General features: G+C 37.0%; 1 protein-coding gene across 7 annotated transcripts in view; it reads left to right on the forward strand.

The window, feature by feature from the left end:
* DTWD1 (DTW domain containing 1) overlaps positions 1–25,991 on the forward strand; it is a 263,321-nt gene that overhangs the window by 33,952 nt on the left and 203,378 nt on the right. For 3 of the 7 annotated variants that reach the window (XM_073995781.1, XM_065547335.2, XM_073995782.1), the window contains one exon: positions 5,894–8,758. The exons of the other annotated variants lie outside the window; for them this stretch is intronic. In XM_073995781.1, the coding sequence (XP_073851882.1) occupies positions 5,894–5,991 (98 nt within the window). In that variant the 3' untranslated portion in view covers positions 5,992–8,758. Of the gene's footprint in view, positions 1–5,893; positions 8,759–25,991 lie in introns of those variants that run through there. 7 annotated transcript variants of the gene reach the window in all.

Genomic DNA, 25,991 nt, shown 5'->3' on the forward strand with positions numbered 1-25,991 from the left:
CTGTATATATTAAGCTCTATATACACTGCATATCGTCATCATGAAATTGAGTTTCTAGCTGGATTGCAGAGATGAGCCAAAGGGCTTCTCCCCAAATCATTATTTATTTATTTTTGAGACAGAGTCTCGCTCTTGTCTCCCAGGCTGGAGTGCAGTGGTGTGATCTAGGCTCACTACAACCTCCACCTCCCAGGTTCAAGCAATTCTCATGCCTCAGCCCCCCGAGTAGCTGGGATCACAGGCTTGTGCCACCACACCCAGCTAGTTTTTGTGTTTTTAGTAGAGATGGGGTTTCGCCATGTTGGCCAGCCTCGTCTCGAACTCCTGACCTCAAGTGATCCTGCGTTGGCTTCCCAAAATGCTGGGATTAACAGGCCTGAGCCGCCACGCCCAGCCTGAATTATTTTTAATTATGACATTTTTTGTATTCCCTTGGGGCACTGACAATTATAATCTTATTTTATATGTTAGTTATAGTGAATCATATTTATCTCATTATATATTATAGAATATTTTGTTTGATGGAGAAAATTCACTGACTTGTGCTGTAATGTTTATACCAGCACTTAGCTGATTAATTTACTATGACTTCACTCTTTATTCAGCAATTCTGCCACTATTACTAGTGTAAACTAACTAGCTAGTTCAACAACGAGGCCTTATTTTGGCTTTCTTTCGAAAGGTCATTTCTGACCCCAGCTTGAAGTTTCTTTTCACTTGAAGAGATCTCTCAGAAAGTCAAAGAAAATAGGAGGAAAAAAAAATTAAGATTTAGGGCCAATCTAAGAGGTCCCTCATTTGAATAATAGGTGTAACAGAGAGAATGGGAAAGGCATGGAAAAAAACATTTGTGATTTCTAAAATTGAGGACATTAAGTCATTAGAGTAAAAAAAAGATGTACATTAAGGCTTATCGTCAAGGAATTTCAGAACACTATAGATAGAAAATACTAAAAGATTTCAAACAGAAGAAATAGGTCGTACATCGACCAATAATCAGGATATTAAAGGACTTCTTAAAAACAGCATTGGAAACTAGAAGACATGGGGTGATGCCTTTAGAACTGTAAGTGAAAATAATTTTCTATTTGGATTCTATTTTTAGTCATATAATCAATCAAGTATGAATATAGTATAAAGACATACAAGGTCTCGAAAGTATTACCTCCCATATATTCTTGAGCTAAAGATGCTTAGGAGAATACTGAAGAATGTTTTTCCAGTAAAATGGAGAAGGAAACCAAAAACCAAAAAAGAGAGCATTAAGCAGAAATCAGCAGGCCAGGTGCGGTGGTTCACACGTGTAATCCCAGCACTTTGGGAGGCCAAGGCAGGTGGATCGCCTGAGGTCAGGAGTATGAGACCAGCCTGGCCAACATGGTGAAACTCTGTCTCTACTAAAAATACAAAAATTAGCTGGGCGTGATGGCACGTGCCTGTAATCCCAGCTACTCAGGAGGCTGAAGCAGGAGAATCGTTTAGAACCTGGGAGACAGAGGTTGCAATGAGCCGAGATGGTGCCATTGCATTCCAGTCCGGGCGACAGAGCGAGACTCAGTCTCAAAAAAAAAAAAAAAAAAAAAAAAAAGTCAGCAGAGGGAAGTTTCAGGGTTTCAGGATTCATTCATTCATCCATTCTAAAAAATTTTGGGTGCATACTATGTGTCATATTGTTGTCTAGGTGATGGCTATAGCATGCCAAGTTAGTAAGTGCTGAGAAGAAAGTAAAGCAGAGTAAGGAACTGATAGTGACTGGTGCAGGAAATAGGGTGCCAATTTAAATAGCATGGTCAGATGGGAAAGCCTGTGATAAGGTAAAATTGAGCAGAGACCTAAATGGAGAGAGAGTGAGCCATGCAAATAAGTAAGTGAATAATGTTTTAATTATAGGGAACAGTATGTGTGTATATATATACACACACACAAAGGTACTGAGGCAGCAGTATACTTGGCATGTTTGAGGAATAACAAGAACAGCAGTTTGGAACAGTGTGTGGGAGGAAAAAATGACAGAAGATGAGATCATAGGGAGTAATAGTGGTGTGGAGCCACGGTAAGATGTTAAGGTTTTACTCTGAGTGATGAGATAGGAAGCCATCAGAGAATTTCAGCAAAGGAGTGACAAGATGTGACTTATATTTTTAAAGGATTATTTGGTTTCTATATGAAAAATAGACTGCAGGTGAGAAGTAAAATAGGAAGATCAATTAGAATGCTATTTCAGTAGTCCATTTGAGAGATGATATTTGCCTGGACAAGGGTTGTGATCATGGGCGAGTGGTACAGAATGAAAAGATCCTGCATATATTTTGAAGGTAGAGCTAGTATTTGCAGATAGGTTAGACATTGTGGTAGATATGAAAATGTGCTGCCTAGATTCCCCATTCTAGAAAGCACTTGCTAATTAGCTGCAGGGAGTGTGGAGAACAGAAATCCACCAGTATCAGCACTTCATCTGCAACAGCTATAGAAAAAGCTTCACCTGAGGTTACCCTCACCTTGGATGTCAGGGCTGCACTCAATGGAGATGTAAGGCCTTGCTACTTCAGCCTCATTTATTACACTGTCAGGCAAAACCTTCCCCAGAGCTCCCTCTGTTACAGCTTAATTTCTTCTTCTGCCCAATCCTGCTTCCTCCCCTTCCCCTGACTGGTGTCTTACACCCCAAACTCCATCTCAACATTTCTTTTTAGAGGACTCAACCTGTGGTAATTGTTAGCAGGAGTGATCTGAGCTTCCAGTGAGGATCCCATCATATGTGGCACATGGAACAAAAAAAGCCCATGGCTCAAGGTGGTAACTTTTATTAGTGGTAAAATGAGAAGATTTACCCATGGAAGAGAATGTGCCAGCGAGTGCAGTGTATCAGGTATTTGAGACTTATGAAGGAAATAGTACATTTAAGAACAACAGAATTTAATGGCCAAGTGCCACTAATGCTCTATAGAAAGAGGGCTTCTTTGGTTGCATATAAAGCTCATCTAGAATTTAATAGTCCAAGTAGCCAAGCTGGTATTTGTCCTTAACAATAAATACTGGAAGATCAAGCACAGAAAGTCTAGAATAGAGGCATGCGAATGGACATACTTGTGTCAGATATGTACATGAACTATAAAGGTCTCTGTATTGCATGCAGTGCTCACCAGAGAGCATTCAGTACTGAAGAGTCACTAAACAATAAAGCAAGCTAAGCACATTGCCTAGTTGACATCATCCATCCTGCTTCAGTTATTCGCCACCCAGTGCTAGCACAGTGGGCACATGAATGAAGTATCCACTGTGGAAGGGATGAAGACTAACCATAGGTTCAGTAGCTTGAGATTCAACTTACCAAGGCTGCCTTAGCTGCTGCTGCTGTTGAATGTCCAACCTGAGAGCAACAGAGACAATACTGCACCCCTGATATAACACCATTCTTCAAGTTGGTTACATTGGGCCCCTTTCCATCCTGGAAGGACCAGCATTTCCTTGTCATAGAAATAGACACAATTTCCAGATAGGAGTTTGCTTTTCCTGTTTCCAGAGCCTCAGTAAATATCACCGTTTGAGTTTACTTAGTATTATATTCACCAGCATGGGATCTCACATTATATCATATCAGACCGGGAAACCTATTTTATGGAAAAGCAAGTGCAGGAGTGGACTTGCCACAGGATCCACTACTAATATCACTTTTTTCACCACTTGGAATCTGTCAGCTTGATAGAACATTGGAACAACCTGCTGAAGGTACAGCTGAACACCAGTTCATAGGCAATATTCTACAAGTATAGGATGCCATTCTCCAAGATACAAAATATATATTGGATCAATTATCCTTATATAGCATGTGCCCCAATATGAAGAATAGATGGGTCTTGGAACCCATTTATTCCTGGGAGTAGATGCAAAGAGGGTGGAAAAAGAGGTGCCTCCCCTCCTTGCCATCACTTTTAATGACCCATGTGGTACTCTGCATCTCTTCGTAACTCTGAACTCTGCAGTGAGAGGTCTTGGGCCCACAAGGGGACACGCTTTTGCCAGGAGGTATATCAAAAATCTCACTGAAAAACATAGGCTGCAGCAGCTACCTGGACATTTTGGGTTCCTTGTGTCCAGGGAGCAGCAGCCAATAAAAGAGTCAAGATCAGTTGACCCTGATCAAGAGGAGGTTGGAATCCTGGTTACACAATCTGGGCAGAAGTAATAAGTGTGGTGCCCAAGTGATAAACCTACCAATTTAAGACTGTAATGTGTAGGTGTGGCAATCCATCCTTAAAAGGGCATGATGGCCTGGGACTCAGGCCTCTCAAGGAATGTGGGTCTGAGTTATACCAGCTAAACCACCAGGAGCAGCAGAGGTGGTAGCAGAGGCTGAGGGAAATCTAGAATTGATAGTGGAGGTTGAGGGGATGTGACAACTATTGATGGCATTCCTGAACCTGACTGAAGCAGCAGGCACTGTAGTTTGATCTGTTTACTTCCATCTTCTATTGGATTCACAAGCCCCACTGCAGCAGCAAGGACTGTAATTTGTTCCATTAATCTCCATCTTCTAAATTTCTGAGGGGTCAGGAAAAGATGTCTCTTGATTCCTTTAGGAAATGCTCTCTAAACATACAGGGAGACATAGATCTATGTGGAACAAAGGGTGGATTGTAATAAGCAAAGAGATACACTGCCTGATTCACTTTCAAGACAGGACTGACCTCCCAGTTGCAAGGAATGAGGTCAGCAGCCTCCAACTGTCAGCTCCTTCAGAGTCTGCTTCAACTGCAGAAGGACACTGTACTTGAGGTCATACCCTTCCCATGTCTGGTGACTGAAGTCCAGCTGAATGTAGCTGCCAAAGGTACTTTAATGCACATGAGAAGCAAAAAATCAAAAAGTTTAAACAGAGGATTTTGAGAAATCGCAAATCAGTTTTTTTCAGCATATGACATTTTGGAGTAGTTTGTTACTCAGCAATAGATAACAGAAATTGGTATCAGGAGTGGGGTGTTACCATAACAAAAGATTAAACCTTACATGGTAAAAAGGACTTTGCCTCTGTCATTAAGTTAAGCACTTTGAAATGTAGAGATTATCCTGAATTATCTAGGTAGGCTCAATATAAGCATGAGACCTTAAAAGTGGAAGACGGATACATAAGAGGACGTCAGAATGATGTGAAATGAGAAGGACTCAACCTGCCATTGATGGCTTTACAGATGAGTGATAGGAACCGCAAGCCCCAAGCAGCTTCTGGAAGCTGGAAAAAGCAAAGAAACAGATTCTCTCCAGAGTATCCAGAAAGGAATGCTGTTCAGCTAACATCTTGATTTTAGATCAGTGAGATTTTTGTGTTGGACTTCTACAGAACTTTGTGAGAATAAATTGTGTTGCTTAAGCATGCTATAATACATGTGACAAGAAGCTACCAGCTAAGCTTTGAAGAATAGTGAACAAACTCTTACTGGAGTTTGGAGGATGGGCAAGGCAGTAAATAAATTATTGAATTATTGAAGGAAATGGAGGATTGAGTTATGCATTGACAGAATGCTTGGCAATAATTTTGCTATCTTAATATGGAATAGAAAATGAAACTTAATTGCTTGTAGATGGCTTAAGGAGATTTCCAGGTGAATGTTGAAAATACTGATTAACTTATTATAGCTGCTTCTCATAGTGTACAGGAAGACATTTACTGAGTGAACTAAAGAAGGAACTGTTCAATTGGAAAGCAGAATTTAGAGGAAATTTTCCAACCCAGTACTACTGAGTAAACTAAAGAAGGAACTGTTCAATTGGAAAGCAGAATTTAGAGGAAATTTTCCAACCCAGTACTACTGAGTGAACTAAAGAAGGAACTGTTCAATTGGAAAGCAGAATTTAGAGGAAATTTTCCAACCCAGTACTTGTCATTTTTTTATAGAAAAGGAAAAAAGAATGGAAGATGGAGCCAAAACCCCAGAGGGAGGAGCCAAGAAGCAAGGAGAGCAATGGATTAGGAAACCACTACCAGAGGGATGAACTGAACCACAATCAAAGAGTAGCCTCTTCCTTTGGTGTAGGGGAGCCCTGAAAACAATTTTACTTGTATGCTTCCTGTTTCCTTGTCTCCTTTTTTGAATGATAGTCTCTGTGTGGTGTTCCTATCCTAGAAAACCTTAACTGGGACAAGCTACTCTCAAGCATCTTCACTTGAGAAACAGTAACTGAGGAAGTTTGTTATATCTGGACATGGTTTAGATGATAAGATTCTGAACTTAAACTTATGCCATAATGGAATGAGACTCTTAGGGTACAGAGTGAGTATATTTTTGTATGTTAGTGAGACAAAAATTGTGGCCAGGGGGCAGATTTGTGATCATTTTCAGATGTCCCTCAAACAATTCCTTCCCTTCCTTGGACTCCTCTCTTCAGAGGGTAGAGTCCATTTCCTTTTCCTTTTAATCTGGATTGGCCTTCTAACTCACTTTGACCAATAAAATGTGGTAAAAGTAAGGTCTGACAGTTTTCACTTTCACTGTCCTGAGCCTTCATGTTAGAATTCCAGGATATCCTTCTAGAGATATCCGTATCTCTAGGGACCTGGTGAGTCCCTAGAGACACCACATGGAAAGGCCACCTAGGGAAGAACAGAGATGCCCCAGTCAATAGCACTGCCTTAGTCAGTTTGGGCTACTATAACAGAAATATCATAGATTGAGTGACTTTTTTTTTCTTTAAAAAAATGAGATTGTGGAACCTGAAAATACAGTGTAGTAAGAGTGGAGAGAAAGGCCACCTAGGGAAGAACTGAGACGCCCCAGTCAATAGCACTGCCTTAGTCAGTTGGAGCTGCTATAACAGAAATATCATAGATTGAGTGACTTAAACAACAAATTTATATCTTACATTTCTGGAGACTGAAAATCTGGAAATCCAAGATCAGGGTGTCAGCATGGTTGGGTGTTCAGTGGGTGCTCCCTTCCTGGTTTGCAGACAGCCATCTTCTTGCTATATCCTCACATGATGGAGAGAGAGAGCACTCTGGTATCTTTGTCCCCTTATAAGGGCACCAATCCAATCATGGAGGGTCTTCAACCTCATGATTTCTTGGAACCAAATTACTTTCCAAAGTTCTCACCTCCAAATCTAGCACATTGAGGTTTAGGGCTTCAACATATGAACTTCATTGCATAGAAAGCACCAAGGCCCCAGACAAGTTAGAGAGATCTTGAACCTTCTAACTCAACTTAGCCACTGTCTGCATGCAACCACATAAGTGACCCCAGGTAACACCATTTGCTGCAGAAGAACCACCAGCCAGTACACAGAAATGAGAAATTTTAAAATAATCTATTTAGGTAATCAAGTTTTAGGGTGGTTTATTACATAGCAATTGATAACTGATACAACAGTCTTTTTGTTTGTAGAAGAGGGGGTAAGAAAAAAAGACTTATGAAAAAAAGACCTGTAGAAAATCGGGGGCCTATGTACCTCTATTTTTTTTTCATACTGTGTTTCTTTTAATCCATGCTGGTGGTATCTTCATCAATGCAATTTTCTTTAAAACTCTGTGAGCCTTTATATCAGATTAGTCCACCCCATTAGAAAAAAAAAAGCCACTTCCATAAATACTGAGACATTCCCTTTCTACCTTTGGCTAAGATCAGGGTGCTATAGAAAATTTCCGTAAGATTATCTAGCCTACAGGGCCGATGAGGTATTGCTTGAAGTCATTCTAACGTCTTCACAAAGGATCTTACAGCCTTTGCTTTATTATCACTCTGGGACCATGTTTTACTGTTGGCATGTTCGGCTTTTCTCATCTTTTCCCTGAGATCATTTATGATGCAGAAAATACTTTGCTGGCTGAAGCTGGGAATAGAAAACAGTAGAGAATACTTCAAAGAGTATTCTATATATGCACTATAGTAAGATATGCTGTCTACATATCTTACCTTCCTCTCTAGGCCCATCATAAAAATCTTTGAAAAATTAATACTACATTATAGTATGAATATAAGTTAAACTTAGAGGTGATATCTATTTTGTGGTTAAATGTATTATAAACATTTATTTAGTGAAATACGGTACAATTATAACAAGCTTCAATGAATATTTAATGAGCAGCTGTTAATATCTGAAGCAGAAAGAAAGATGAATAAAAATTCTAGTTTTACTTTTAAAAGTGAAGGCTAATTATTAGCTCAAGAAATACTTTGTGTTTGTCTTATGTGAAAGTATTGATTGCACCTGGTTCTCTGCTGTAAATTAAATAAAAATTCAAACATTTGTAAAGGAATATTTATTTAACCTTGAACACTAAGACCTTAATGTTTATAATTGTATTATCAATGTCAACTTTTAAAAACAAACATACATATTTGGCAATGCTGCAAATAGAATCTAAATTATTTAATCAATTTTTCTAATTGTTGATTATTATTTTTTAATTGATCATATATTTTGAAATTTTATAACCACCCTGATTCTGAAAAATAAATTATTTTGTTGCCTTCAAGGAGTCTTAGGTCTAAGTAAAATGGATTCTAAAACCAAAATTAAAGGAAATCTAGATTGATTATATTCTGAGATTACCTAATCATTTATTATAGAGGATTTTTTCACAGTCACAGTGATAAATATTTCTGTCGCTTTTTGTATTATTAAATATTTGCTATTGTAACATTTTTTTCCCTTTCAGTTTCTCAAGCAAATATTTCACAAATGTTTTAGGCAACTCTAGAAAAATTTTTAATTCTTCAATGCACAATACATTCTGATTTTCATGCACTTTGTCCAGAGGGAAGGGAAGAAGGAAGGAAGGAAGGAAGGAAGGAAAGGAAGAAGGGAAGAAAAAAAGAAGGGAGGGAGGAAGGAAGGGAGGGAAATGGAAGGGAGGAAGAAGGCAAGAAGGAAGGAAGCAGGGAGGGAGATAAAAGGGAATGAAAGAAGGGAGGGAGGTAGTGAGAAATGTAGGAAGGGAGGAAAGAATGGATGAAGGAAGGGTGGGAAAGGAGGGAGGGAAGGAGGGAAGGAGAGAGGAAGCAAATACACTGGCTGAACCAAGTGGCCTAATGTTTTGTAATCTTAGGGAAAATAATTTCTTTTTTTTCTTCCAAGACACGTTTCCCTGAAAACATGTTGTTTGAATTTAAAAAATAGAAGTCTTTGTTATTTTTGGAAACTATTTTTGAAAGTTAAAAATGTTTTCCAAATTTAAGCTTGGGCACCTCAGTTTATTTGAACAATGAGAATTAAGAAGTTATTCCAAAAGTAAATTAAGATAAAATCAATGCACAGAGATATTTAAAGCTGGAAGATGGCATCTTCAGAAATCTAGGCTATCCTGCTGGAGAGAAGGACCATGTGGCAAGTCCCTGGAGACACTACAAGGAAAGAAAGGCCACATAGAAAAGAAAAGGAATAATTGAAGTACTCCAGTCATTAACACCAAGGAAAGAAGGGGAATAACTGAAGTACCCCAGTCAACACCAAGGCCCCAGCCAGGTAAAAGAAGCCTTCATGAACTTGCTCATTCAGCTTACCCAACAGGTGAACTCAGCCATAAGAGCAACCCCAACTAACATCACTTGAAGCAGCTATTGAAAATAGTTAAGCTGAATAACACATAAGCACCGTATCAAGAAACCAGGTAGTTGACTGATTTTTTTTCGTTATCTAGTCATTAATTCTGTAATATACTATCAGTTTGTTACATATGGCCTTTATTGTATTGAGGTTCACTTCTTCTATACCTTAATTTGTTGAGAGTTTTGTTATGAAAGGATGTTGAATTTTGTCAAATGCATTTTCTGCATCTGTTGAGATGATCAGGTTTTTTGTCTTTCATTCTGCTAATGTGGTGTATCACATTTATAGATTTGCGTTTGTTGAAGGATTCTTGTATCCCTGGGATAAATCCCACTTGGTCATGGTGAATGACCCTTTTAGTTGAATTTGGTTTGCTAGTATTTTATTGAGGAGTTTTGCATCTGTGTTCATCAGGGATATCAGCCTGTAGTTTCTTTTTTCTTGTAGTGCTCTTGTCTGGCTTTGGAAGTATTCACTCTTCTTCAAATTTTTGAGGCGTTTGAGAAGGACTGGTATTAGTTATTCATTTAATATTTGGTAGAATTCAGCAGTGAGGCCAACAGGTCCTTGGCTTTTCCTTGATGGGTGACTTGTTTATTGTTGACTCAATCTCCTAATGTGTTACTGGTCTGTTTGGATTTTCTGTTTCTTCATGATTCAGTCTTGGAAGGTTGTATGTGTCCAGGAATTTATCCATTTCTTGTAGATAACTCAAATCATTGGCATATAATTGTTCATGGTAATCTTCTTGTATGATACTTTGTTTCTATAGAATCAGTTGTAATGTCTCTTCTTTCGTTTCTGATTTTTTTATTTGAGTCTTCTCTCTTTTGTTCTTAGTCGAGCTAAAGATTTGTCCATTTTGTTTATCTTTATAAAAACCAACTTTTGGTTTCATTGATCATCCTTTTTTTATAATCTATATTTCATTTATTTCTGCTCTGATTTTTATTATTTCCTGCTTTCTGCTAACTTTGGGTTTTGTTCTTATTTCTCTAGTACTTGAGGTGTAACTTTAGGTTGTTTATTTCAGATCTAGCTTCTTTTTGATGTAAGTGTTTATTGATTTAAACTTCCATCTTAGAAATGCTTCTGCTGCATCCTTATTTGTAGTCTAATTTTCCAATCCATGCTAGAATAATGACAAACTCCATTTTCTTTCGATCTAGGAACATAGTGCAATCAATCTTTTTTTTTTTTTTTTTGTAAGCCTTTTGTACTTCTATCAGTCTTCTGATTATAGGTCATTGGCCAAATGAGTATTTTGGTAGTTATAAAAATTTTTGCTTTGACTACAATTTTAATAAATAAAGTAATGGTTCTTTGTATGTCAATAGATGAGCCAGTTATAATTTAGAAGTTTTTTAAAGCTTTTAGCTTATTTTTTAAAAATTTATATATTTAGGGTTAGGCACAGTGGTTCACACCTGTAATTCCAGCACTGTGGGAGGCCGAAGTGGGCAGATCACTTGAGGCCAGGAGTTCGAGACCAGCCTGGCCAACATAGAGAAACTCTCTACTAAAAATACAAAAATTTAGCTAGGCATGGTGATGCATGCCTGTAATCCCAGCTACTCGGCATGAGAATCACTTGAACTTGGGAGGTGGAGGTTTCAGTGAGCCAAGATGGCTCACTACACTCCAGCCTGGGCAACAGAGCGAGACTCTGTCTAAAACGAAAAGAAAGAAGAGAAGAGAAGAAGAGGAAAGGAGAGGAGAGGGGAGGGGAGGGGAGGGGAGAGGAGAGGAGAGAAGAGAAGAGAGAAGGGGAGGGGAAGGGAGGGGAGGGGAGGGGAGGGGATGGGAGAAAGAAATGAGAAAAGCAAAGCAAAGACAACAGATTTATATATTTAGAGCCCATTTGTCTGTGTGAATAGTTAGATAAAAATAGTTTTATTACTGAATGCTTTAAAATGAAGGCTATGTTTCCCTTTTGGTGTCTCAAAGAAACTTTCCCACTTTGCCCACTAATATAGAACATGTGCTCCAACTATTAAAAAACTACAGTTTATGAATATAATAATGCAACAAACTAAAATTAATCACAAATAACCAGTATGTATTGACTTCACCAAAGAGGTATCTTGTCTGACTAGACACCTTTTGTCTGACTAGATACCACCTGTCTGTGATTTTCATTCTAAAATTAGGGTTGGAAATAGGTGTATAATACTAATTTGGGGGGACCTGGTTACTAATTTGGAGACTACCATTTTCAGAAATGTTAGTGTTGAGATTTGTCCCTCTTCATTTGCACTGAAAGGTGAATAAGTTCAGTGTAATTAAGGTCACTAAGATTATGCAGATATAATATAATTTTTAATTTTTAATGATAAATGTTAATTAACCCAAGTGTACACAGCATATAACATATGACAGAGGTACATGAGGTTTTCATAGAAGTTTATCTTACAAGAAGGATACAATACCTATTTCAATACCACAGGTATAGGGAATTCAATCAAAATTAAGGTAGATTATTCAATATAATGTTTTAAGCCTGTTTGGCTGCTTCTAGCTATATAGCTAATTCTACAGTGCTATTGTCCATGAATAATTGTTATACTCTCAAGGATATCAGACCATGTTAATAATACCTAGAAGAACATATCTTGAAATGTAAATGTATTGAAAAACAAAAATAGAATACATTTGAAAGTCCAATTGCATTACTCATTCAGTAAATATTTATTGAGTATCCACTACATGTCAGATATATCTACTATGCTTGTGACTGTTTTTAAAACTTTTTTATTTCCAAATGTTCATTGCTAGTACATATGCTCCTCCACTTAACTATAGTTACTTCCTGATGAATGTACTGTAAATTGGAAGAATTTTAAGTCGAAAGTGCACATAATACACATAACCTACCAAACATCATAGCTTAGTCTAGCCTACCTTAAATGTGCTCAGAACACTTGCATTAGCCTATAGTTGGACAAAATCATCTGGCAACACAATATACTGTAGAGTATCAGATGTTTACCCCTCTGATCTCCCAGCTGACTGGAAGCTGCAGCTTGCTGCCACTGTGTAGCATCATAAGTGAGCATCTTATAGCATATCAAGCCTGGAAAAAGATAAAAACTCAAAGTTCAAAGTACAGTTCCTACTGAATGCACATCACTTTTGCACTATTGTAAAGTAGAAAAATTACAAGTCAAACATTTGTAAGCTGGGGACCATCTCTTTATAAAATGTGATTTATTTTATGTGGTGACCTTGTATCCTGTGAATTTGCTAAACTCACTTATTAGTTCTGTGAACATTTCGCTAGATTCCTTGGGATTTTCTATATACACAATCACATCATCCCTGAGTAGACAACGTTTTATTTCTTCCTTTTCAGTAAGTATGCTTTTTGTTTCTTTTTCTTGACCAATTGAATTGGCAAGGACTTGAATGTTGGATAGATGTATAAGAACATACATCATTTCCTTGTTCTCAATCTTGGAGGGAGGGAATTTAAACCTTCACCATTACGTATGCTAGGTTTAAGTTGTGTGTACATGTTCACGTGCATGTGGGCACATGCTACCCATTATGGGATCAAGAAAGTTCCTTTATGTTCCTAGTTTTCTAAGAGGCTGTAGAAACATATACAATGAATGGAATTTGAACTTTATCATTTTTTTCTGCATAGATGTCGTTTTTCTTCTTTAGTATGTTTATATGGTAAAATACATTTCTCTAATTGTATTTTCTAATTTGGGACCAATCTTGCATTCCTGGGATAGACTTTGCTTGGTTATTTATTATCATTTTTATGTTTTTGCATTTGATTTGGTAATACTTTGTTGAGAATTTTTGCATTTCTGTTTGTGAGGTATATCGGGCCATAGTTTTCTTGTGCTGTGTTTCTGTAGTTGTAGTATCAGGGTAATGCTACCCTCCTAAAATGAGATGGGAAGTGTTATCTCCTTTTTTCTTGAAGACTTGCAATTTTTGTATTTATAGATTTTTACTCTTTCTTTCCTAAATCTTTGGTAGAATTAACCAGGGAAACCATCACAGCCTGGACTTTTTTATTTTTGGAAGCTTTATACTTAAAATTCATTTTTTAAAACAGATATAGAAACATTTAGGTTAACTTTTTTCTTGAGTGAGTTTGGCAGTTTGTCTCTTTCAAGAATTGGTTCAGTTCATCTAACCTGTGGAATCTATAAGCAGTGATTGTAGGATTCTCTTCTTCTACATTTAATGCCTGTAAGGTCTATAGTTTTCTATTTTCTTGATAAATCTAAGTAGAGATTTATCAATTTTATTGATCATTTCAGTGAATAAGCTTTTTGTTCTCTTTTGTTTCCTTTACTTTTTATCAATTTTATTGATTTATTCTATTTATCCTTTCCTTTTTTGCTTGATTTGGGTTTAATTAGCTTTGTTTCCTACTGTTTTAAGATTGAAACTTAGATTATTGATTTGAGTTTTTTCTGCTTTTTCAATATAAACATTTAATACTATAAACTTCCTTCTAAGCACTGCTGAGAAGGACGTAGCTGTAGCTGCATCCCACAAATTTTGACATGTTGTATCTTCATTTTCAATCAGTTCAAAATAATTTCCAATTTCATTTGAAACTTCCCCTTTGACCCTTGGGTTATTTAGAAGTGTGCCATTTAACTTCCAAGTATTTGGGGATTTTCGAGAATTTTTGTTATTGATTCCTAATTTAATACCTATTTGATTAGAGAATATACTTTGTATGATTTCAATTATTTTTAATTTTTTAGGATTTGTGTTATAGTCCAGGATATTATCTGCATTCATAAATATGCATTTTAAATTAAAAAAAATGTTTGGAGTCTGCTTTAAGTATCAGTTAGATCCGGTTGGTTGATAGGGTTAATCAAGTGTTCTAGAATCAATGGGAAAGATAGGTTGTAGTGGGACTACACTTGGCCAGCAGTAGAAGTTTAAATTGGATTTTGAACTCAGATTTTTCTGCCTCTACAGTTGATATTCTTTCCCTTATGCCACAACGAAACATGAAAAGCTCCTAAAAGGTCTAAAATCTGCTAGGTATTATGTAGCAAACATAATTCTTGATCCTAAGTTTACTTTTATGCTGCAAGAAAATTCTATTTTTTGCTTAAAGAGGAAAAGTCAAAACATACTTAGGAAATGTACAAGTTTTCTTGTTCTTTACAAACAGACATTAAATATTTTGTTTCATTTCTCATTGGAAACAGACTTTAAATTTGTTTTCTAGTATGCTCAATTTTCAAAGGCATGTCCTTCTATCTCTTTTAAAAGTTAATAACTTTGGAGTCAAAGGGCTACTTCTCTTTTACTATAGAGGGAAAGCCTGAGGCATAATGAGGAAAGAAATATCTTAAACCACCGCATTAGGTATCAAATTTGAGCTTTTCTTCACTTTTCACTCACACTCCTCCCTGCTTCCTTCTATTCCATGTGAGTTAGAGGGGTAGATTAGAGAAGTATTTTCTAGTCTTAAGAAAAAGAAAAAAAAAAAAACACCCACATTCTCTGTTCACAAATATAAGTATCCCACACTCTCCTTCTGTTACATTTAAATTTTACAAGTAAATGAAACATTTTTTACTTAAAAGTTTTAAATAGTCATTTTAATTTTTTTCAAATTTCTCATGTCCCTCTCTCCTGAATTTCATACATACTCCCTAAGGATGACATCCCATGTTGGAAGTGCAAATAATTTCTCCTCCCAGATTCGTCTAGAGCTGCCCATCTGGGGATCCTTTGGCAGTCTTCTTGTTCTCTTCAAAGTCTTTTTCACCTTGTCACACTGTGGCTTATATGTATGCTCCGAAATGGATCCATCATCATAGATAACCTTATCCTTTCCCCTGTAAACCCATGCCTTCCTTAAGGCAGCAGGCCACAAAGCTTGCTAACCCATGCAGAATTGTGCAAAGGAATCTTCTATGTCATAACTCATGAGGACACTAGTGACAGGTCAGGGTTGACTGGTCAAGGGCTAAGGCCAAGCAAGTTCTCCAAGGAAGGTTAGGCATCACCAGCAGGTCACTAGTAATGAAAAACTTTCTTTGCTGTTTATTATGGCAGTGAAACCATATTTGGCTCTGCTACCAATTCTGCCATTATTTAATCAGAGCCATCAAAGAGGCTACCAGACACATCTATTCTTTAACAGGTGCCTTCTCCAAAATACTTAATAATAATGGAAAATGCAATAGTATTTCTATGGGTCATATTAACCTCTCACTTTTTCATAAGTTGGTTTTGGAGCTTGGGCATATTGGCTATGGGATGATGCAGGATATTTTTAAGGATTTGTCCCAAAATTTCTATAGTATTACATAAAACATAAGAAAGGGTTAGAGAGGTATGGAAGAAAGGCGGTAATTAAAATAGAAGAGAGAGAGGTGAGCAAGAGAATGGGTGAGGGTGAGAATGAGTGTGCATGAGACTAAAGACCTGGTATATTTTAAACCTGAAAACAACATTGTTTTTAAATCCATCCTCTTGCCTTCTTTACCACCCTCCTTTAATTGAGCTTCTGCTCCTATGCCAGTGTCAATCCTTACACTGCAAATGTAACTGTATTGGTCCTTTGCTTAAAACATTTTAGGGAATGAAGTCTCTCCATGATCTGATTCCAAACTTCTGCTTTAGCCTCAGCAGCTGCCACCCTTAACCTTTTGTTTAGACAATTTTGATTTCTTTTGAGTTTCTGAAGAACACTAGGCTATGTCATTCATCTATGCCTCTGTGGTTTTTATTCCTTCTGCCTGCCACATGTGATTCTCTTCTGCGCTGGGCAATTATTCTGCAACACCTGCTCTGTAATCTCTTCCCTGACCATGCATTCAGTGAGAGTTAATAACTTGTTCTCCCATGAAACATTGTATATGGTATTTTCATTATAATAAGCAATCGTTATATGGTTATTATGGTTTTGCTTTGTTTTCTCACTGGTCTGTGAACTCCTTGTGGGCTGGGTCAATGTCTTTTTGTCATTCTGTCATATGTATCTAACATTGTGCCTGGTACAGTGTAGGCCCTTAGAGAATATTGTTTGATCTAAATCAAACAGCTTATATAACAAGAAGTCACCAAACAGTCTTTCACTTTGTAGATTCTTATGTCAAATACACTGCAGTGTTGTCACTATTATGGTGTATAATGTATCTGCTCTAGGGGAGAAAAAAGATTTTTAGGCAGATCAAGCTAGATCAAGCAATCATCTCTTTTTTCATTTGAATAAAGATACCCCAAAGGAAAATGTAATAAACAGAATACTTTTACATCAATCTTTTATATTTAGGGGAGAAGAGGATTTGTAATTTTTTTTCATGAGCTAGTTAGAAAAACTAAGCCCCTGTGCAATGTTGTACTTCTGAAAATAATATCCAAAGGAACAGCAATTCTAGACTAAATACTAAATCCAAATGTGGCTAGATTCCATCTTCATTTTGGAAACAGCCACAGCTGTGGCCAGCCCAGCAGATGATGGAATGCAGTTGAGGGTTTGATATGGGGAAAAGGAAAGGTTTTCTGGCCAAAGGCAGTTGGTGCATAGACCCTGCCCTTCCCTGCCCCTGCCTCCTGTTCCCGACGCCCCATCACTACCCAGGAAATATATTGGTAATCTTGCCAAGATCTGGCACTTGGATTCTGTACTGTTGGGAATATCATGGTAAAGGGCCTCAAAATAAAATCCAAGATGACAATATTATATTGTATGTCTCAAACTCTCACCAAGTGTGGACAAATATCGAGTTAAGCCACAGAAAATGCTTAAAAAATTTCTATAAATTGTATTTTGCAATTTATCCGAGGCAAAAGAAACATAATAGTTCCAATGTAATGAAGCCTTTCCTTTTCCAAAAATATTAAAATATAAAATCATATGCCTACTGGAAATGACACACTAGTCTTAACCAGCAAATTATGGAGAAGATAATTTCCAGTCCTTTCTTCTGTGTCTGCCCCTGTACTCTACCCACTTTACCCCCATTCTTTATTAACTCATCGGGAAGCACATTTGACAAAAAATGAGTGTCTGATCTTTAAGAGCTATTAGCGTTTCCATGGATGTAGCATATCTATCCTGTTAAAGGACTACTAGGAAAACTAATTATGACTGTGGAAGTCAGGATAGTGGTAACCTTTAAGTGGAAGGATTGGAAGGAGGCAAAAGGGGGGTTTCTGGGGTGCTGCTTATGCTCTGTTTCTTGATCTGGGTGCTGGTTACATGTATGTGTTCAAGTTGTGGAAAAAATTGAGCTATAACCTTATTATTTATATACTTTTCTATATGTATGATTCATACATATAAAAATATTATATTCAATAAAATAATAATTATAATGATTATGATAATCAAAGTATCAGCCTTGTTTGGTTCAAAATATGAGTTTATGTCTTCAGCTAGATATCAGTTTATAGTCTTCACAGGCTATAAACACCAGTAAGTCTATGTCTAGACTCTAAAGTCAATACAGGTATGTGGAATGTACCTTTTAGTAAGAGGTCGTTTGTTTATTTTGGGAACAGGAGGCCCAGAAACCAGCTGAAGAGGCCTGTTTCTTGGTCAGTAGAAAGGCTTGAAAGGTTCTTTCCAGCTCTTGTTGCCCACTGCCCAGTTCTTCTTCAGTCATCTTCATGTTGTTACTGAACAACCCTTTGGGAAAGACAGAGCAGATATAATCAACCTAACTTTTAAAAAGAGGAGACTGAGGCACATAGTTTATTTTAACTTTTATTTTAAGTTCAGGGGTACAAGTGCAGGTTTGTTACATAGGTAAACTTGTGCTTAAGCCTAGGTGTTAAGCCTAGATCCAATTAGTTATTTTTTCTGATCCTTTCCCTCCTCCTACCCTCCCCCACTGATAGGCCCCAGTGTATGTTGTTCCCCTTATGTGTCTATGTGTTCTCATCATTTAGCTCCCACTTGTAAGTGAGAACAGACAGTATTTGGTTTTCTGTTCCTACATTAGTTTGTGAAGGATAACAGCCTCCCCAGCTCCTTCCATGTCTCTGCAAAGGACATGATCTCATTCTTTTTTATGGCTGTGTAATATTCCATGCTGTATATATACCATATTTTCTTTATCTAGTCTATCATTGATGGGCATTTAGGTTGCTATTGTAAATGGTGCCGCAACGAACATACATATGCATGTGTCTTGATGGTAGAATGATTTATATTCCTTTGGGTATACACCCAGTAATGGGATTGCTGGGTCAAATGGTAGTTCTGCTTTAGGTCTTTGAGGAATTGCCACACTGTCTTCCACAATGGCTGAAGTAATTTGTACTCCCACCAACAGTGTGTAAGTGTTCCTCTTTCCCCGCAAACTTGAGGCATGTAATTATTAATAATCTGTTCAAACTAATAAAGTCGGTGGTGATGCTAGGATTAGGACCCAGATCCACTGGTTCCTGATGTAGAATTTCTACTTCATACAAGTCAGTGCAATGCATCCAAGTCAACAATCACTGTGTCCAGTTCCCTCTTTTTGACATTAAATCAAGAAAATACTATGATTATTGACATAGCATTTGGACTTTATTGACCTTGATCAAAGCCTTCATGCTTACACTCTTTTCCCTGACTAATCCTACCTAACCTCCTACCAAGGAAACAATATCCATCCCTCTCCTGTGTTCTCCTGCAGGCAGAAAACCATTATATTTCTCAGCTTTCCTCAAGTAGCAGACAAAATTAGCAAGTCTGTGAGAGGAATGTTTGGTGAAAGAGGATGGTGGAGTTTTCTAGGGTACCCCCACTATGAGAATCCAGCAGTGGCTTCCCAAAGGGAGGCTATAGAGTGGGAGGATCTGTGGGAGCAGTCTGCTATGGGTACAGGCAATTAGAGGGTGTATTTTCTGTAGGGAATTTGAAAACAGTAAAAAAGCCAACTAAAAATTGTTGGTCAGCTTTTTATTATCACCATGTGCCTAAAAATCCTGAGCAGCCCTTCCTGCAGATATTCCTACAGACTGGACCTGAGAGTAGTGGTGAGTAGTACAACTGACCATTTCCCTTCCTCCACCCTTTTGCCGCATTTTGACATTAAAACTCTTGTAATTGTAGGACATGACATTGCCAGCACACTGAGAGGCGTGAACTGTTTGTCTCTAGGGCCAGAGAGATAAGGCATTTGTTTGAGGAAGGTGTTATAAGTAGATATTCCAGTTGGTTCTAGGTCTGCATCTTTCTCATGAACACATTTCCAGCATCTATTCATAGAACTGGAGCCCACAGACCTTGAGCAGATAATTGAGAACACACAGACTTCAGATGCAGAGTTTGGCTCAGAGGCCTTCGTGGAGGTGGCACTTTCACTTGGCTCACCTTTCAAGACTACAGTCTTTCCAAGGTGCTGCCTACCTACCTTGGTTAGTTGAATAACTTCACCTTTTCTCCTCTGATATTGATCCTCTGTGACTTTAACTAAACTTTAGTTTCGGAAGTGCTTTCTTTTAAAAGGAACAGAATTTTATTATTCTTAACTTTTCTTTCCTAATAGCTTCATACCTCCTTGATCCCAGCCCAGAACACGATAGCTGATTACAAAGATATTTTCTGCAGGGAGCCTCATCTGGATTTACCTACACCAAGCTGAAATGCCTGAGTACCATCCAAAAGGGAAGAAAAAAAAAATGTGTCCTATAGTATCAAAAATGCCGGAATGGAATATAAAAAATATATAAAAATATATAAAAAATATATAAAAAAATATAAAAATATATAAAATAGCATATAGTCAGTGAGAGCATGTTTTATATCTATGACAGAATATTCTGATATTGGAAGCTCAGACTAAAATCAAACAAAATGAAACAATAGTATGTCCAGCACTCAGCTTTGTAAAAATGCCAGACTGTAAACACATGTAATTTATTTTTCAGGATGACACAACAGCTAAAACAATTTAGTCCACAAGAAGATTCCACAAACAATGCATCAACAGTCTCCCAAAATATACATATTTACTTTTAATTCCTCAGTTGAGGCCATGGAAATAAAAATGGTGGTAAGTGAGAAAGTTATTGTGGACCCTGATAATCACTGAACTATTGATAATGGGGATAAAATAAACATTTGGGGGACTTTACTGGCTACTCACTCACTGTTATACCCATTTACGTTAGAGGTTGAATTCTTAGGGAATGATTTGTGAAAAAATAAAGGGATTCTACTTGAACTTCTTGAGACATACAAACCCTAAGAGAGGCTTAGTATTTAAAAGAAAACCTATAGAAAAATTTGCACTTGGATAATCCTGTAGTACCCCAATTAAGTAGAAGAAATATGTTCCAGGGAAGCATTTCATTTCTGGAATCTTGCAACACTTCCCCTAAGATAATGAACAGGATTTACTGTGGCTACCAAGTCATCAGTGACCCTGAAGATTGGTTCCATTCAATCTCTGTGGTTCACAAAAACCACACCCAGCTTACCATTTTGATGGTTTTTATTGTTTCTTTTTGACATACCATGTGATTTTATTCTAAGGAGGTCAAGAACAGGCAAAAATATAGGAAAAATTTAAACCGTGGTTGCCTCAGAAAGTAGAGGTCAGGGTTGATTACCAAGGGGCGTAAGGGTACTTTTGTTTTATATCTTCATTGGAGGAGCTAGTTATACAGGCATACACTGTCAAAACATTTAACTGTTTACGTGACATCTGTGTATTACATTATATATAAATTTTATCCGAAAATGTGAGCTAAATATGACTGTGCTCAGAATTAATGGAAAAGTGTAGACCTTCCTAAACTTCTTTGGCCATTCCTCTCAACCCCTGGGGGTGATGCTTTAAAGCCAGCAAGGTTTCTCCATATCCAGACAGAGAATGTGAATCCCAGCACATAACAAGACAAGAAGTGGAGGCTAGGCTGGGACTGAGTATAACATGAGGCAGTGTCAGTCATACTAAGAAGACAACCTGGGACAGGGATGTAGGCTGCAGGCAGATGCCCCTTAGGACCAAAACTGCATCGGGTAAGTGCCCACCAGGAGCTAACTTCTGAAAATGGGCATCTAACCTTATTAAGAAAGGTTGGTTGGGTTGACTGTTGAAGGCCTCTAGCTAGCTCTTGTACATGGCTGAATTATCTGATGGAACCAGGGGGAGCTTAATGTTTCTGAGAAGCTTCACAGTATGGTGCTTCTCTTCCCCAGCCCCACTCTACCCCATTCTGAGAAAGCATAGCTGGTCTGTTTACTCACTAATTGGTCTATAATTGTCAATGCTTCTTCACAGGGGGCAAAGGACTTGACAACTTACAGGGAGTTTAAAATATTCACTAGTAGACCGTGGAAGGCAACTGAGAAAAAATCCTAGAATGTTAAATGCCATAAGACATTTCTCTCACCTTTCCTTTTAGTCTACACAAAGAAATAAAGATACCAAGAAATGGTTAAAATAAAGATAAAAAGGCATATAAAGATATAAAGATTAAAAGGCATTTTTCTTAGTTTTTAAAAAAATACAGACATAGACTAGTTTTTACTTTGTAGATTTTAAAATAAAATAAAGTGCAAATGCAAAGGCCATATTTATATGGAGATCTCACAAATAAGCATTATTTGTCTTGTGGCTCAAATGACTACTAATAAAGCTACAAATAGCGTTTACTAGGGGGAAAATAGTGATCTTCAACTGTTTACCACTTAGTCAACAAATATTTGTTAAACAAGGAACTTCTCACTAAAGAAGATTCACAAGGTAAAAAATGAGGAGCACATTGTAAGAGTGAATTACTCAGAGAAAAAAAGGGAAAGTATGAACACACACAAACATGAGAGAAAACACCTGCTTGTCTATGAACATTTGACTTAATACAGTTCCCAGAAATGTTACAATGAAATAGCTGTTAACAAAAAAATCAGATTCAATTAAATGACATTACAGTTTCAAAGGTCAAGAGGTAAAAATGCCTTTCTTCTCTTTTTACTTCTGAGATTTCTCTTTTTCCAGAATTCCCTAGTGATGAAATCAACAGATGGAATTATTTCTTTTTAAGCTTAAAGAAAGGTCACCAATAGCTTTTAACAGATTACAAATGATTTGACACATGATTTCAAAAGTGGGGAAAATTCTATGGAGGCAGGAACACTTCAAGAATTGATGAAAAAGATTTCATAACAGCGCAGACCAAAATTAACATGGCTAAAGTGGTTCTATTTTAATGAACTAGGTGCAAACCATCTCATAGTCCTCTGAATCAATTGTGACTGTTGTATTAGACAATTTTGAAAATTCTTTAATATTTAAATTTGATGTTATTGCTTAGTAGTGAAAGGTCTTTTGTTATCTTAAGGTAAAACCTCCACTTTCATACCCAGGCCCAGTCTGTGGTGTAATTACAAAGGCATTTGCCTGTCCAACATTATTTTCATTAGACTCAACCGAAACAATATTCCCATTCTATGCTCCCTACCTGTGATAGAGACCATTTTTGTTGCTGTGAATGTCAGGACTTTCCTTCATAAAGATGGAGTGATCCTTAGAAATGACTGGTCCCCAATTTTCCTGAAAAGTTTCTTATGTTGGGAGAAGCTCTAGGATATCAAAGCTGTACTTAGAAAAGGGAGGTCAGAGGTTAAAAAAGAAGGTATTTTATTGCTTAAAGGAGAGAAACTTTGAGACCCCTTTAACCTTGCCATGTGAATCCTCAAAATAATACAATATTTTTATTTTTAATTTTTATTTTATATCTTTTATAAGTGATTTCAAAGAGATTGAAAGGGCTTGCGGAACCACCAGAAGTCTTAAGCTCTCTTTAGTTATTAATCAATGGAGGTCAGTGAGTTACAGCAATATGTAGTAAATACATTTATATCAGGATCATTATTAATAAGCCAGTGCCCTGTACTAGTAGTGGTTAGGAAGAATTGCTTTAATAGGGATACAATTACGCTTACCTCTTTCTTTCTCACCTCTGCCCATGCTTAACCTGGTAGCTTAGGGTGTCACAAGCTTCCTCTCAAAGTTAAAAAGAATTTGTTAAATTATTTTTCTGAATAGTCTTATATATGTTTAATTAATGTGTAACCTTAATAAGTCTTATATATGTTTCATAAATGTGTCACCTATATCAGTCTTGATTTCCTCATTGGTGAAATGACGGGTAGTTTAAAAAATTTCTTCCAGCTCTAAAAATCTTATGATCAGTGCAGATTTTTTTGATGAATGATGTGATTCCATGATACTCAGGAGTCTGTGTTCACCACCCATGCATCCTTCCTCCCAAAATTCTAAAAAATATGCTTCACCAATATAAGGAATTAATTAAAGAAAGAGGAATACAGAGGATCTAGGATATTGATAAGTCAATACAGGAAACATTAGGGAAATCCAAAAGCGAACATTGAACAAAAATCATAGACCAATGTCTGTGTAGCAGGACTGCAGAGTAGCTAGTCCAGATCAAAATAAGAGGACAGAGGCCTTCAGAAACGCTACTCTTAATGAAAAGATGAATGGAACTTCTAACTTTTCTGTTGACTTTGACATATTGAAAAGAGTTTTAGAATTCTTTAGAAGAATTTAGGGGTGAATTAGAGTTAGTACATAGAAGAATAAGCTTTGAAAAATTAAGCTGTTATTAACTCCAGGGAAAACATAAGTTGTACATGGAAGATAATATATACTACGTGATTCTGCTATAAACCATATTTATATCTTAATAATGATGTTCCTTTTTATTCAATCAAAGATTGTTATATTAAGAGAATGGGTAGGAGTTCAGAGAAGGAGTTTATAATGTGTGTATGCTGGGGGAAGGCATTAGTCTGTGTAAGGAGCTAGATCCTAATTTTTATAGACAAAAATCAACAGATATTGTCTAAAATAGTAATAACATTTTATGCATGCAACCTAGAAATATGGAAGTAAACTCCAGGAAAAACAAAACAAATTAGAAGTGGGTTGCCTCTGGGAAGTGGGGCTCCACAGTAGGGGAGGGCAGAGTAGGGACAATGTCCCTACTCTGAGTAGAGGTGGTAATCCCCTGTATTACTGTAGGCAGAGTAGGGACGGTAAGGTAATCCCCTGTATTACTCTACTGCTATTTGATTTCTCAAAATAAGTAAAACAAACACTTCAATAAAAGTTAACATGTTTTTTAAAGAGTTGTCCCATATATGTTCAGAGGGAAAGGCACCATAATTTCAACTATTTCTACAGTAGAGTAATCCCCTGTATTACTCTACTGCTATTTGATTTCTCAAAATAAGTAAAACAAACACTTTAATAAAAATTAACATGTTTTTAAAAGAGTTGTCCCGTATGTGTTCAGAGGGAAAGGTACCATGATTTCAACTATTTCTACTGAGACAAAATGATTCACTTTTTTTCAGAGTGGTGCTTGTATTTTTGTTGTTCTTTACATTTGTAGAAATGAGATTGTCTATACACTGATAAATAACAGGTCTTATACATCTATCTCAACATGGATAGGAAATCAGTCACCAAGATTTGAGTATTGAAGATGGTACATGGGCTGATTTTCAGCAGTCACCCCTGACACAGTCCCCTCTTTGCCACTTGCAACATGTTCTGCTTTGCCACTTGCTAAGATTGCCAGATAAAATACAGGCTGCCTTGCTAAATTTGAATTTCAGATAAATAACATTTTTTAAGTATTTAAGTGTATCCTAAATATTGCATGGGATAAACAGTTTAGTATGGTATTTTGTTCTCAAACTAATTATATTAGAATAAAAAATTTGAAGGATTTAACAAATATTGTTTGGTTCTGGACATGATTTGTTAAGTCAGTTTCATCAACTGATATTTATCTGGATAGAGCATGTTTCTTTTTTTTTTCTAAGATGCCAATAAAGGACTTTCACTGCAGGTTTGAGGCAAATTACACAATGTGAGGGGTAAAGTGTACAACACATAAAATCCCCAGCATCAAACAAACAAGGAAGACAAAATACCAGCATCACACATTTCCTCTAAATTCACAGTAAAAAAGCAAATTATGGAAATGATGCGGGAGGGAATAAACACTGGCATATTTTCTTCTTCCTTAAAGAAAGTCACATCAGTCATTAATATTTATTCCCCTGTGAAGTTCTTTGTTCTAATTTCCATTATCCAAAGGGGAAGTTCTGTCCTTGAGGACACCTAAAATGATGCCATTACACGGTGGCATCAGCAGCATTCTCAGCACTGGAGGCCAAGCAGGTCATTCTCTGGACAAAGTTGTTGCTCCATAAATAGTGTAACAATAGGATCATTTCAGCATTACCAGGGCTCCTGCAAGGGTCCCCACGTGCCTTGTTCAGTGAGGTCCTGAGGTCAGTAGAGTCACAGCTGAAGAGGGCACGGGCACTTCTAAGTAGTAAGGCACAACAGTATGGAAGAAGTTTCAAGCCGTGGAAGCTTTCTGCAGTTCACACAACACTTCAGATGAACTAGGTATAGTTTCCCAGAAGAAATCAAAAGTTCAATTCTGATAGCTTTATCTTGCTT

The sequence above is a fragment of the Macaca fascicularis genome, chromosome 7, assembly GCF_037993035.2.
Source record: "Macaca fascicularis isolate 582-1 chromosome 7, T2T-MFA8v1.1".
Classification (NCBI taxonomy): Eukaryota; Metazoa; Chordata; class Mammalia; order Primates; family Cercopithecidae; genus Macaca; species Macaca fascicularis.